This window comes from Neoarius graeffei, chromosome 2 (assembly GCF_027579695.1).
Source record: "Neoarius graeffei isolate fNeoGra1 chromosome 2, fNeoGra1.pri, whole genome shotgun sequence".
Classification (NCBI taxonomy): domain Eukaryota; kingdom Metazoa; phylum Chordata; class Actinopteri; order Siluriformes; family Ariidae; genus Neoarius; species Neoarius graeffei.
The window spans coordinates 85,242,035-85,257,342 of record NC_083570.1 but is presented as its reverse complement, the minus strand read 5'-3'; the positions used below and the strand labels follow the sequence as shown (position 1 = coordinate 85,257,342).

Sequence of the window (15,308 nt, the reverse complement as noted above, 5' to 3'; positions counted from 1 at the left end):
CAGCAGTATTGCAAAGTACAGTTTTTTGCAAAACAAAGTTATGTTTGGAAATATGTAATTAGATTATATTACAGGTCTACAAACGTAATTTAGGATATAAATTACAATATAAATTTTACAAACTGCACCTTTTAATGCAGGCAGAGCAAATTACAGTCCCATCACCGTATATGCAATACTGACAATTTCAGTAGATCCAGAAGCTCACTGCTATATAGATATAGTCCCTTTTTTTTTTTTTAAATCTCTAAAGCACTTCTTTGGGGGCGGCACGGTGGTGTAGTGGTTAGCACTGTCACCTCACAGCAAGAATGTTCTAGGTTCAAGCCCAGTGGCCAACGGGGGCCTTTGTGTGTGGAGTTTGCATGTTCTCCCTGTGTCTGTGTTGGTTTCCTCCAGGTGCTCCGGTTTCCCCCACAGTCCAAAGACATGCACTTTGGTTAACTGGCTACTCTAAATTGTCCATTTGTCAAGCTTGGAAAGCGATGGGGTCTGCCAAGCTTAAATGCCATAGACACACCAATGATGGACTGTTAAAATGTCATCAGTGGTGTCCCTATGGGATGAAGAAAGAACTTCTTTGACAAGAATCATTACTTTTTTCAAAATACTTGTACTTAAATGTGAATCCGTCTCTCGTAGGTGTTTGTTAACTTTGCCAAGGACCAAAGTGATGATCACTGCGACCACTCCATACGGCGTAAAGAGGCAAAAGTGAACATTCCTCTGCTCAGCCTGCCAGACACTCTAAAGGATGAGGAGAACCACAAGGAGAGCTTCGTTTGAGCCAAAGACTCTCTTATTACTAGGAGTTACCTGGAGCCAGTAAAATTCACACATTTCACCTTGCCATTTGTGTCTTTGAACTGCAGTCTGATAAACGATTTGCTCCGTGAGCCACGTAAGGCCTGCTGGAGTACGCTGGCACAGATGCAGTAGTTGAGAAACTTGATGCAAGTCAATGCAAAAAGAGAACAAGTTCCGTCTGGATGTACTGTAGCTCAGTGAGGTCTGGATCACTATGCCCAAGTCCAGATGAGTGTGAGTGAAACTTGAATATTTCAATCAATTTGTTCTTGTACAATCAGGACCAAAAGGCCTGTTTTTATGCCGTTATTTTTGAAATGTCTGAGTTGACAAATTTTTCAAGCACAATGTGTAATATTGGCTTGCAAATGATGGTAAAAAAAAAAATTCAGGGTCTTTTTCTTATTTGTACTAGAAATAACATGAAGAATCATTTGTGCTGCCAAAAGGTAAACTGCTGGTAATTTGATTTTGTATTAATATGTGCCTTTATTTATGAACCAACAATAATTTGCCATTTTTTTAAAGTCCAATGTGGCATTATTATTACGTTTAATATGCTTGGAAACAGTGCTTCACGTTAGCTTTCGATGCTGTGGTCTGAGAGAAGCAAAGTGTTTAATGCTAAGTGAGGGAATTACTGTAAAGTGTGCCTTTTGTATGTTTTTAATTAAAGAAGAGCAACTTTAGTTGAGGCACAGTTTCAGTCACAGAATATAATGTATACCTCAGCAAATACAAAAGCTCAACAGACGACTGAAAAGAGGGCCTTCCTACACAACACTGAAGTTTTGAACAGGCGTATGGCCTTTAAAGCCTCACTAATCATGGAATAGGTATCAGACATCTGATCTTTCTGGTATACCCAAAAGAAGTCAGTGTTATGGATCAAGTATAAGCGTACACTACCTAGTGAGCCATCAGTATTGTGGAAGAAAACTTCTCACTGGTCTAAGAGAAAGAATGGCTAGTGTCCATCCTTTCAGTCCTAGCACTTTACTGACTGTGTTGATTTTAAAATTTATTAAATCTTTTTGCACTGGATTTTCCACAAGCGGAAAAAAACCACAGACAAAAAAAAAAAACCATCCCACGTTTTTGTTTTACCTCCACGTTTTTCCAGATAAACTGAAATAATTTCATCATAGCAACATTCCTTATTTAATACAGTTTACATTTCAGATTTATTGAAAATGGCTGTGGAACATCTATTACTCTGTACAATACACATTAAAATGACAAATCAACATAATTTTGTATTCATTACGGGCTGAAAGATTCGTAAATGTTTAATCATCTCCATCACTGTGGTGCATCGCTCTGCAAACCTTGAAGAGAAATGAAGATGGCATTAAATGTAGGCTCTTCTTAAACTATCTGTTATACGTCTGCCCAAACTGATGCATTGCTTTATTCAAATCAGTGTTTTAGAAAACTTCCTTTCAAACGGTTACTGATTATTTTAGTCTTGGGTCATTGACATTTTGCATGACTCCATTTTTTAAAAATATTTTTTTTTATAAAAGAAAGTAGATTTTACTTGTTAACCCATAAATCATGAGATGCAACTTTTGCACTTTTCTTTGCAAATTCACAATCATTTAAAAAAAAAAAAAAAAAGCAGAATTTGATATAGTTGCACACTCACAAACAACAATGAAACGCAACAATTTTGCAACCCCAATTCCAAAAAAGTTGGGATGCTGCGTTTCAGGGAAGGCCTTCCTTCTTTCAGCAAGACAATGCCAAACTGCTTTCTGCACATATTAAAACTGCATGGCTCTGTAGTAACAGAGTCCAGGTGCTAAACTGGCCTGCCTGCAGTCCAGACCTGTCTCCCATTTAAAACATTTGGTGCATTATGAAGCGAAAATACGATGAAGGAGACCCCAAACTGTTAAGTAACTGAAATTTATATCAGGCAAGAATGGGACAACATCTCTCTTTCAAAACTACAGCAATAGGTTCTCAGTTCCCAAACATTTAGTGTTGTTAAAAGTAGATGTGATGCAACACAGTGATAAACATGCCCGTTCCAACTTTTCTGAAATGTGTTGCTGACCTCAAATTCAAAATGAGCATATACTTGTATTTTTCAAAAAATAATAAAATTTCTCAGTTTCAACATTCGTCTTTGTACTACTTTCAATGAAATAAGGTTTTCGTGATTTGCAAATATACATTGTTTTTATTTATGTTTTACATAGTGTCCCAAAATTTTTTGGAATTGGGGTTGTATATGCTTGAGGAATCAAACTGCTCGATCTTCTCAATATAAAGAATTACACTGAAACTGCATATATGCATAAGCTACAAATGTGAATTTACTTCGGATTAAGATAAATGCTGAACATAAAAGCTCAGCACCTACAACCAGAAAATACTAAGTCAGCAAATGTGAATACTGAATAAGTGTATTTAAAACAAATCACTCCTGTTTGCTCTTATTACCATGCTATAACAGCCACCTTTAAGTTTTACAGTTAAATGTAACCTTTATATATTTAAAAAAAAAGTCTATCCAGCATATTATGTTGCAAGAATTAGATTATTTTGAATATACATATACACAGCTATGAAAAAAAAAAATTAAGAGACCACTTAAGTTCTGCTTAATGTGATGAGAACTATTAATAAAGTCAAATTAGTAACACTTCTACCAGTGAGCGTGGTAGTCCAAGAAAAAGAAATCAGGTGTCACTGTGACTGAAAATTTTGGAAAATGAAAAGATCAGGTTTAGGACATGACTGGGGATTTTAGCCGATAATACAGACACGTCAACTTAATGAAACCATAAACATACAGTACCAATCAAAAGTTTGGACACACCTAATTCAGTGGTTTATTTTATTAATTAAAAAACACTTCATGTCAAAGTAATGATGGATGTCATTTACCTTGACTTAGTTGAGCGGTTCTTGATGTAAAAGATTACTACAGTTGTGGAATAGGGCTATTTACTGTGATCTCAAATGCATTAAGAAGGTAATAAATTTCATTAATTAACTTCTGATGAGGCTTACCTGCTAACTGAAAAGCATTCCAGGTGACGACCTCATAAAGCGGAAGAAAAAACATGTGAAGGAGCAGATGTGTCCAAACGTTTGACTAGTACCACTGTACAAACTAAAAATGACTTGGAAATGTTTTTATTTACTTTTTAATCTGGCCTTGGCAAAGATCATGTGTAAGGAGTAAGTTTAAGAAGTGTAGTGGTAAAAACAATCAATGTCTGCCTAACAATATCACAATTTGATGACGTTTTTGGGATAGTTTAGTGTCATTTCAGGTTGTAATCTGATACCAGCTGTCAAAAATCTCTGATGTGCCTCATGTGAGGTTAGACTCAAACCTTTAAATGCATTTTCTCAATCTGTACTTTTGAGGTGAACCAAAATTCTGGTTAAGAAATATATTTCCGGTCAGGAATAGATAAAGTTTCCAGAACTGAACAGTAGAAATGTTCAAATTTCAATCGTGTGAAGGGTTCCCTCAGGCCAGACATACCAGGACCACTGCTGAAAGCGATGAGAAATTTTGAATGCAATGAGTCAAGAAAATGAGAGAAAGGAAACTCAGAAAACAGTAGAATAGATGCCTGATTACTGTCAGTTCATACAAGGTCAAGCACATATTGATAAGACAGAAACATAAGCAAACCAATGAACCGCTGAAGGAGTCCAGCACACACCTGTCCAAATAAGCCGAGACCTGTGTAACTCTACATTAAGCGCTCAATAAATCAGTGGATGGATGGCAAAAGCTGATCACCAGTAGTATCAAGCAAGAATAAACGTTCACTTTAGAGGTGAGTAGGAGCAGGGAAATAACAGCTTGTTCCTCTGCGACTCCAGGTAGGCTACACTCTCACGCACTGTTGAGAAAACACAAAACATATACACATGCATGTACGTATGTATGTATAAAAACAATCTCCCACATACATACAGTGGTGCTTGAAAGTTTGTGAACGCTTTAGAATTTTCTATATTTCTGCATAAATATGACCTAAAACATCATCAAATTTTCACACAAGTCCTAAAAGTAAATAAAAGAGAACCCAGTTAAACAAATGAGACAAACATATTATACTTGGTCATTTATTTATTGAAGAAAATGATCCAATATTACATATCTGTGAGTGGCAAAAGTATGTGAACCTCTAGGATTAGCAGTTAATTTGAAGGTGAAATTAGAGTCAGGTGTTTTCAATCAATGGGATGACAATCAGGTGTGAGTGGGCACCCTGTTTTATTTAAAGAACAGGGATCTATCAAAGTCTGATCTTCACAACATGTTTGTGGAAGTGTATCATGGCACGAACAAAGGAGATTTCTGAGGACCTCAGAAAAAGCGTTGTTGATGCTCATCAGGCTGGAAAAGGTTACAAAACCATCTCTAAAGAGTTTGGACTCCACCAAGCCACAGTCAGACAGATTGTGTAACAATTGGAGGAAATTCAAGACCATTGTTACCCTCCCCAGGAGTGGTCAGCCAACAAAGATCACTCCAAGAGCAAGGCGTGTAATAGTCGGCAAGGTCACAAAGGACCCCAGGGTAACTTCTAAGCAACTGAAGGCCTCTCTCACATTGGCTAATGTTCATGAGTCCACCATCAGGAGAACACTGAACAACAATGGTGTGCATGGCAGAGTTGCAAGGAGAAAGCCACTGCTCTCCAAAAAGAACATTGCCGCTCGTCTAGAGTTTGCTAAAGATCACGTGGACAAGGCAGAAGGCTATTGGAAAAATGTTTTGTGGAAGGATGAGACCAAAATAGAACTTTCTGGATTAAATGAAAAGCGTTATGTTTGGAGAAAGGAAAACACTGCATTCCAGCATAAGAACCTTATCTCATCTGTGAAACATGGTGGTGGTAGTATCATGGTTCGGGCCTGTTTTGCAGCATCTGAGCCAGGACGGCTTGCCATCATTAATGGAACAATGCATTCTGAATTATACCAGCGAATTCTAAAGGAAAATGTCAGGACATCTGTCCATGAACTGAATCTCAAGAGAAGGTGGGTCATGCAGCAAGACAACGACCCTAAGCACACAAGTCGTTCTACCAAAGAATGGTTAAAGAAGAATAAAGCTAATGTTTTGGAATGGCCAAGTCAAAGTCCTGACCTTATTCCTATTGAAATGTTGTGGAAGGACCTGAAGTGAGCAGTTCATGTCAGGAAACCCACCAACATCCCAGAGTTGAAGCTGTTCTGTACGGAGGAATGGGCTAATATTCCGTACGTAGTGGATGTTCATTATGTCTAACTATTACAAATATTTTAAGTTCGTTTCTTAGACAAGGATATTTTTTAAGCTTGTTACCTTGTTAACAGTTTTGGCGAGAATCTCCCGCCTTCTTCAGAAACAGTCACCAGATGTCGAGTGGTGACGTGCCTTATCAGCTGATGTTGCGTGCAGGAAGCGTGAACGTCCCGCCCAATTTGACAGGTAGTCCACGCCTCCTGCTGTCAGGTCGCTCCTCCAGGACGGCGCTCCAGGTGTGCGACAGTGCATACGCTCCCTCGTCCCGGTTCATCGTCCTCTGCGCCCGCTTGCGTATCTCCACTGCCTCTAAAATCCAACGCTGGAATCTATTTTCTTCAGCGCGAATGACTCTGGCCTCTTCCCAATTCATTATGTGATTTTGCCGTTTGCAGTGGTCTGAAATGGCTGATTTTAGGTTTTCTTGGTGTGCTTTTTCTTTTTCGGATCTTGTGAGTCTTCTTGTTGTTTCTTTTTCACATTCTAATTGGTGTTCTTTCCTTCGAGTATGGAAGCATCTGCCCGTTTCACCAATATAGACTTTATTACATGAACGGCAAGGGATTTCATAGATGACGTTGCATTTATTGTCCAGTTGTATTTTGTCTTTGGGGTGAACTAGCAGCTGTCGGAGGTTCTTGTATGGTTTGACCGGGGTGTTGATGTGGTATTTCCTCATGGATCGTTGGATGCGTTCTGTGACTCCTTTTATGTACGGTAGTGTGACAAAGCCCCGGTTTGTTTTTTCGGTGTTTTTTCTTGTTTGTTTATTTTCTTTTATTTGTGTCTGTAATTTCCCTTTCCGAATTGCCCACGGTGGATATTGGCAGTTTTTTAACTCCGACAGCTGCTAGTTCACCCCAAAGACAAAATACAACTGGACAATAAATGCAACGTCATCTATGAAATCCCTTGCCGTTCATGTAATAAAGTCTATATTGGTGAAACGGGCAGATGCTTCCATACTCGAAGGAAAGAACACCAATTAGAATGTGAAAAAGAAACAACAAGAAGACTCACAAGATCCGAAAAAGAAAAAGCACACCAAGAAAACCTAAAATCAGCCATTTCAGACCACTGCAAACGGCAAAATCACATAATGAATTGGGAAGAGGCCAGAGTCATTCGCGCTGAAGAAAATAGATTCCAGCGTTGGATTTTAGAGGCAGTGGAGATACGCAAGCGGGCGCAGAGGACGATGAACCGGGACGAGGGAGCGTATGCACTGTCGCACACCTGGAGCGCCGTCCTGCAGGAGCGACCTGACAGCAGGAGGCGTGGACTACCTGTCAAATTGGGCGGGACGTTCACGCCTCCTGCACGCAACATCAGCTGATAAAGCACGTCACCACTCGACATCTGGTGACTGTTTCTGAAGGCGGCGGGAGATTCTCGCCGAAACTGTTAACGAGGTAACAAGCTTAAAAAATATCCTTGTCTAAGAAACGAACTTAAAAGGGCTAATATTCCTCCAAGCCGGTGTGCAGGACTGATCAACAGTTACCGCAAACGTTTAGTTGCAGTTATTGCTGCACAAGGGGGTCACACCAGATACTGAAAGCAAAGGTTCACATACTTTTGCCACTCACAGATATGTAATATTGGATCATTTTCCTCAGTAAATAAATGACCAAGTATAATATTTTTGTCTCATTTGTTTAACTGGGTTCTCTTTATCTACTTTTAGGACTTGTGTGAAAATCTGATGATGTTTTAGGTCATCTTTATGCAGAAATACAGAAAATTCTAAAGGGTTCACAAACTTTCAAGCACCAGTGTACATAAATTTTTTTCTGAAGGAAAAGAAAAAAAAAAAACTCTGCTTCAGATCTGTTAAATGCAGAGAGGAATTTCACAAGTGTACGTGTGATGAATAAAAGTTGTTCTTATTCTGTTGTAATGGACCGGAACTGGCCTCAGCCGTCTCGTGGGAAGCCACAAAGGAAAGAAAATATTGAGCATGTGGTGTTCAAAACTTCCATGTAGGACATGTGGATGAAGAAAAAGTTTGAGATGGATTTTGAAGGGCTCACCAATAGTGAATTTGTGGAGGTTTTGCTTGCACACAATGGCCTACATCTAAACAAAAACAATAAATTGGATTCTGGGAACGCTGAGCTGGCCCCTTTAATGAGTAGTGGCATGGAATTAACGACATCTCTCGTCCCATGTGAGGAGTTAATCAGATTTGCTGTTACATGTTACAACCCCGATTCCAAAAAAGTTGGGACAAAAGTACAAATTATATATAAACACAGAATGCAATAATTTACAAATCTCAAAAACTGATATTGTATTCACAATAGAACATAGACAACATATCAAATGTCGAAAGTGAGACATTTTGAAATTTCATGACAGCAACACATCTCAAAAAAGTTGGGACAGGGGCAATAAGAGGCTGGAAAAGTTAAAGGTACAAAAAAGGAACAGCTGGAGGACCAAATTGCAACTCATTAGGTCAATTGGCAATAGGTCATTAACATGACTGGGTATAAAAAGAGCATCTTGGAGTGGCAGCGGCTCTCAGAAGTAAAGATGGGAAGAGGATCACCAATCCCCCTAATTCTGCGCCGACAAATAGTGGAGCAATATCAGAAAGGAGTTCGACAGTGTAAAATTGCAAAGAGTTTGAACATATCATCATCTACAGTGCATAATATCATCAAAAGATTCAGAGAATCTGGAAGAATCTCTGTGCGTAAGGGTCAAGGCCGGAAAACCATACTGGGTGCCCGTGATCTTCGGGCCCTTAGACGGCACTGCATCACATACAGGCATGCTTCTGTATTGGAAATCACAAAACGGACTCAGGAATATTTCCAGAGAACATTATCTGTGAACACAATTCACCGTGCCATCTGCCGTTGCCAGCTAAAACTCTATAGTTCAAAGAAGAAGCCGTATCTAAACATGATCCAGAAGCGCAGACGTCTTCTCTGGGCCAAGGCTCATTTAAAATGGACTGTGGCAAAGTGGAAAACTGTTCTGTGGTCAGACGAATCAAAATTTGAAGTTCTTTGTGGAAATCAGGGACGCCGTGTCATTCGGACTAAAGAGGAGAAGGACGACCCAAGTTGTTATCAGCGCTCAGTTCAGAAGCCTGCATCTCTGATGGTATGGGGTTGCATTAGTGCGTGTGGCGTGGGCAGCTTACACATCTGGAAAGACACCATCAATGCTGAAAGGTATATCCAGGTTCTAGAGCAACATATGCTCCCATCCAGACGACGTCTCTTTCAGGGAAGACCTTGCATTTTCCAACATGACAATGCCAAACCACATACTGCATCAATTACAGCCAGGGGTGTAGTGGGCGTGGTACGCCGTCCACCCACTTCTCCCGAGGTGAGATTCAAAAAAAAAAAAACTGTCATTCAATGGCCGGAGTTTATACGCTCTACAGTAAGTGACACGTGCCTTTGTGCTCATCATCAATGCCCCCCCAATCGAACGTTACGTAAAACGTAGCGACGCAAAGTAGAATGCATTCTAAACGCAGCCGAGATATTAGAATTATGTAAACGGTTGACTCCGCCATCTGTCGGTTTAATGCTTTATGATCTTTGAAGTTCTAATGCGATTTTTGCTCAGTATAGGCCTATGATTTTGAATAGCCTAATAATAACAGTAGGGTCTCTCTCTCTCCCTCTCTCTGTGCGCGCGTGCGCGTGTGTGATTTCCGGGCGTTCATGGTAGCAGCACCGAGAGGGCAACAGAACTGATATAATCGCCTGCCTGGTCATCCTTACGCGGATAATTTCACCACATACTGTATTATATATATGATTTGAAATTCATAATCTTTGTGGCCTTCCTGTTTAGTGTTTTGTTGTACATCCAAAAATGTGAAATGACAAATTTAAAGAAATACTCAAGTCTTTAAGAAGGAGTGCATGGTAGGGCTTAACCCAATGGCTGCATGTCATGTATTTTGTATACGCAGGTGCCTCAATCGCGCCAGACTAAATGCTTGATTTATTCGATTGGTGCCTTTTATAATAAATTTCAGCCCATTGCTGGTTTGTATGCGATGTGAGTGAGTGACGTGACTTTTTTTGAACTTCTGGACACATGCTGTAGCTGTTGCCACGGCAGTAAGTAGGCTAGTAAAAATATCGAATTCCGAATGCAGCTCGGCTCAAATGAACATGAATCGAACATGAACAAAGGTGTTTGTGTATCATAATTTCCAATATTTTGGCTTCACGCCTGATAGTCCATGTTAAACCTATGTAAGGTTTATGTTGAGTTCCAGCAGCAGAGTGGTGCTGTCTACGACGATGCATTCGGAAGGAGAAGGCGAATTTGTTCCTCTTTAGCCATTTCGGCATGTTTATTGGAGACAAAATAAACCGCAGCTTTTCGCCATAACAGTTGGGCTGTACTGACAAACACGAATGAAAATTGCACACATAAAAATGTCTGAAAAAAAGTGTCTTCTTGTGCCCTCTTGTGTTGTTAAAAGAACGCAACATTTATACAAATCATTCATACCAAACATAGGTGACCAAACAAAGGCTACCACTTCTGACATGATATCAAATCGATGACGTCACGAATCGCGTACCCCCACTTTAAAAATCTCCACTACACCAATGATTACAGCATCATGGCTGTGTAGAAGAAGGGTCCGGGTACTGAACTGGCCAGCCTGCAGTCCAGATCTTTCACCCATAGAAAACATTTGGCGCATCATAAAACGGAAGATACGACAAAAAAGACCTAAGACAGTTGAGCAACTAGAATCCTACATTAGACAAGAATGGGTTAACATTCCTATCCCTAAACTTGAGCAACTTGTCTCCTCAGTCCCCAGACGTTTACAGATTGTTGTAAAGAGAAAAGGGGATGTCTCACAGTGGGAAACATGGCCTTGTCCCAACTTTGAGATGTGTTGTTGTCATGAAATTTAAAATCCCCTTATTTTTCTCTTTAAATGATACATTTTCTCAGTTTAAACATTTGATATGTCATCTATGTTCTATTCTGAATAAAATATGGAATTTTGAAACTTCCACATCATTGCATTCCATTTTTATTTACAATTTGTCCCAACTTTTTTGGAATCGGGGTTGTAGATCAGGCAGTAGGAAAAGGCATTTTGTGAACAGAGAGGTGTTACCTGCAGTCACAACCCTTGCATCACCATGGGCTTTGTGTCTTATTGCTGCACGATAATCTGCGCTCTCATACCACCAGAGAACATGCACTGCAGTACACACAGAGATAATACATCATAGAATGAGACGCCTCTATATACTTTAAATACAAAATTGTTCAGGGAAATTTGAAATCTACGGTACCTGCTGTTTGTAATGCTTAAAGGATTTCAAGACTGGTTTATATTTGTCATTCAAAAGATACATCAGAAAAATGTGATTCTCGATATCAACATGGAATGGATCTGACTAGTTATTTAATTTTAGGATAGTTTGGTTTTACCAGCTGAGAAATTACCTCCGCCCACAGCTAAAACTCCACTCTGCCGACTTTCCTTAAAAAGCAACCAATTTGCACATAGCTTCACCAGCAGGGTGGAGTTAAAAGAACGAGGACACCTTGTCAATGTTTTCATTGCATTTGTAATTTGCCTTGTATATAGCAGAGGGCTTATAAATTACAAACTACACCTTTAATAGAAACAGATATTTTCAAATTGCCATAAGTTGACATCGATGTATGGTAGTAAAGATAAAACTTTCAGCCACAATGTAATGTAATCCCTGATGAGCCAGACAAAGCTTCCATGGGCTAAATCTCACCTACAGTTTGAAAAACGTTGAATCACACTCACGTCTATTGAGCAGTCCAAACTCCGAGTGGAAAACACCCACTGCGTGAGCATATCCTGGAGCTGTGTGGGTGCACACTGCTGCCTGAAAACTATGACTCCACACTGCTGGACCTCCTGGTTTCATCTGGAATGACACCAGCTCATACACACCTGGGGGGGGGAATATATATCATACAGCATTTTATTTACTAGTGATTGAACCAAATCAAAACTACAAGTCAGTCAGTATGTAGAGTGCTTGGAGTAGAAGTATTTCCAAGATATTTATAATTGGTAAAATACTGATAAAATACAGTGGTGCTTGAAAGTTTGTGAACCCTTTAGAATTTTCTATATTTCTGCGTAAATATGACCGAAAACAACATCAGATTTTTACACAAGTCCTAAAAGTAGATAAAGAGAACCCAGTTAAACAAATGAGGCAAAAATATTACACTTGGTCATTTATTTATTGAGGAAAATGATCCAATATTACATATCTGTGAGTGGCAAAAGTATGTGAACCTTTGCTTTCAGTATCTGGTGTGACCCCCTTGTGCAGCAATAACTGCAACTAAACGTTTGCGGTAACTGTTGATCAGTCCTGCACACCGGCTTGGAGGAATTTTAGCCCATTCCTCCGTACAGAACAGCTTCAACTCTGGGATGTTGGTGGGTTTCCTCACATGAACTGCTCGCTTCAGGTCCTTCCACAACATTTCGATTGGATTAAAAGGTCATAGGCAACGGTTTTCAATTTATGCACATTTGAAACTTTATATGTTAAAAAACCCTCTGTATTTTTCTTCTGGTCCCAAGAAGTATTGTTAATAAGTAATAATTAAAATAAGTTAGTGCGGATCGTGGCGAATTTCTGTTCAGCGATTTTCGTGACCACTCAGAGCGTGACGTCATTCAAGACAAACAAACTGAGTTGAGTCCACTTCCGTTTACTTGCATTGCCGTTCGGCTTGAGTGCAGACGTGTGTTCGGGAATTTCCAAAGAAAAACCATGTACAGTGAACTGTAACAATGGGACCAGTTCAGGAAGAAGTTTTTACCTTTTTCTGAGAGAGGAGAAGAGACAGAGTGCATTGGCTTTTTCTGGAAGAGGGGAAGAGGCGGAGCGAGAGGGTTTGCTTTTTCCGAAAAAGGAGAAGAGGCGGAGTGAGTGGGTTGTGTGCATGAAGCTAGAGGGTTGTTTTTTTTCCAGAAGAGGAGATGAGGCGTAGAGAGTGGATTGTGCGCGTGAAACAAAATCAAGCAAAGACGAAACGGACCAGCAATGCTCAAGCAAAAAGGAAAAGATTAGAGGTAAACATATTTACCTTTGCTTGCAATTGACAAGTCAAGAATCCTGAAGGATCCTGTACAATCATTGTGGAAATGAGACAAAGGGATATTTCCTCACTCAGAGTCGGCTATAAATAGTATAATGCCGTGGATGGCAGGCTAATGTGGCCTACCGGCGCACTGTCAAGTAATTGTTCCCTATATCCACTAGGGAGGGCGGTTTAATTATTCTTCAAAAGGGCTCTTATTTAGTATTATTATGAAAGTAAGAATTTATCATAACTACCAGGATAAATCGTTTTGGGAGCAAGTCTTGTTGAGGTCCGGGGTCACCGCGATCAGAGTCGGCCAAGTCGCTGTTCGATTCCGAGGCCGCACGCTCAAACCAGTGAGCCACGTTCACCGTTTGCTTCGCAACGGCCATAGGTTCATACATATACGGTTTCACCTCTCGATATTTAATCTGGAGAGTTCCTACTTCAAAATCGCTATCGCTTTCAGACATCTTACACAACCTCTCACGACCAAAGTCCGTACACGTGTGCTTGGTTCGCAAGTAAACACAGAACTGCTCCCAGCCTGTTTGGCTTGAATGACGTCACAATGACGGTCCCATGGTGGTGAAAGTGCGCATAAGTGAGATGTAAACAAACCTTTGGAAATTGGGCAAAACAGTATATTTTAACCATTTTTATTCAATTTTAGGGTGCAAATTAGACACCAGGAAGACTTAATTCACTTTTTGGGTCGTTCTTCTAGACAATAAAGTTGATATTCTACGTTTCGCCTCCGACCCTTGCCTATGACCTTTAAGGTTAGGACTTTGACTTGGCCATTCCAAAACATTAACTTTATTCTTCTTTAACCATTCTTTGGTAGAACGACTTGTGTGCTTAGGGTCGTTGTCTTGCTGCATGACCCACCTTCTCTTGAGATTCAGTTCATGGACAGATGTCCTGACATTTTCCTTTAGAATTTGCTGGTATAATTCAGAATTCATTGCTCCATCAATGATGGCAAGCCGTCCTGGCCCAGATTCAGCAAAACAGGCCTAAACCATGATACTACCACCATCATGTTTCACAGATGGGATAAGGTTCTCATGCTGGAATGCAGCATTTTCCTTTCTCCAAACATAACGCTTTTCATTTAAACCAAAAAGTTCTATTTTGGTCTCATCCATCCACAAAACATTTTTCCAATAGCCTTCTGGCTTGTCCACGTGACCTTCAGCAAACTGCAGATGAGCAGCAATGTTCTTTTTGGAGAGCAGTGGCTTTCTCCTTGCAACCCTGCCATGCACACCATTGTTGTTCAGTGTTCTCCTGATGGTGGACTCATGAACATTAGCCAATGTGAGAGAGGCCTTCATTTGCTTAGAAGTTACACTGGGGTAACTTCTAAGCAACACGCCTTGCTCTTGGAGTGATCTTTGTTGGTCGACCACTCCTGGGGAGGGTAACAGTAGTCGTGAATTTCCTCCATTTGTACACAATCTGTCTGACTGTGGATTGGTGGAGTCCAAACTCTTTACAGATGGTTTTGTAACCTTTTCCAGCCTGATGAGCATCAACAACGCTTTTTCTGAGGTCCTCAGAAATCTCCTTTGTTCGTGCCATGATACACTTCCACAAACGCGTGTTGTGAAGATCAGACTTTGATAGATCCCTGTTCTTTAAATAAAACAGGGCACCCACTCACACCTGATTGTCATCCCACTGATTGAAAACACCTGACTCTAATTTCACCTTCAAATTAACTGCTAATCCTAGAGATTCACATACTTTTGCCACTCACAGATATGTAATATTGGATCATTTTCCTCAATAAATAAATGACCAAGTATAATATTTTTGTCTCATTTGTTTAACTGGGTTCTCTTTATCTACTTTTAGGACTTGTGTGAAAATTTGATGATGTTTTAGGTCATATTTATGCAGAAATATAGAAAATTCTAAAGGGTTCACAAATTTTCAAGCACCACTGTACTTGTCTGTTACAATCTGCCTGATCTATTGCTGAAATAATTCTGTTTTATCTATCAGTCAGACATAAGAACCATTATGTTAACTATAATTCACAAGTGTAAGCATTGCTGACCCATTCTTGCGATAGGTCACAGTACAAACATGCATTCCTCCACAGATAAGCAGGATGTCTGTG

At 39.9% G+C, this 15,308-nt stretch overlaps 2 protein-coding genes across 4 annotated transcripts in view; one reads left to right on the top strand and one right to left on the bottom strand.

Annotated features, from left to right (window-relative positions):
- Nucleotides 1-2,932, top strand: part of abca1b (ATP-binding cassette, sub-family A (ABC1), member 1B) — a 64,722-nt gene extending 61,790 nt beyond the window's left edge. For all 3 annotated transcript variants that reach the window (XM_060915107.1, XM_060915105.1, XM_060915106.1), the window contains exon 47: nt 643-2,932. In XM_060915107.1, coding sequence (XP_060771090.1) covers nt 643-786 — 144 coding nt within the window. In that variant the 3' untranslated portion in view covers nt 787-2,932. The remainder of the gene's footprint in view (nt 1-642) is intronic.
- The window catches only part of nipsnap3a (nipsnap homolog 3A (C. elegans)), a 27,081-nt gene continuing 13,733 nt past the window's right edge, over nt 1,961-15,308 (bottom strand). Inside the window, exons 4-6 of the mRNA XM_060915108.1 lie at nt 11,874-12,023; nt 11,202-11,288; nt 1,961-4,682 (exon numbers count right to left, since the gene is read on the bottom strand). Coding sequence (XP_060771091.1) covers nt 4,606-4,682; nt 11,202-11,288; nt 11,874-12,023 — 314 coding nt within the window. The 3' untranslated portion in view covers nt 1,961-4,605. The remainder of the gene's footprint in view (nt 4,683-11,201; nt 11,289-11,873; nt 12,024-15,308) is intronic.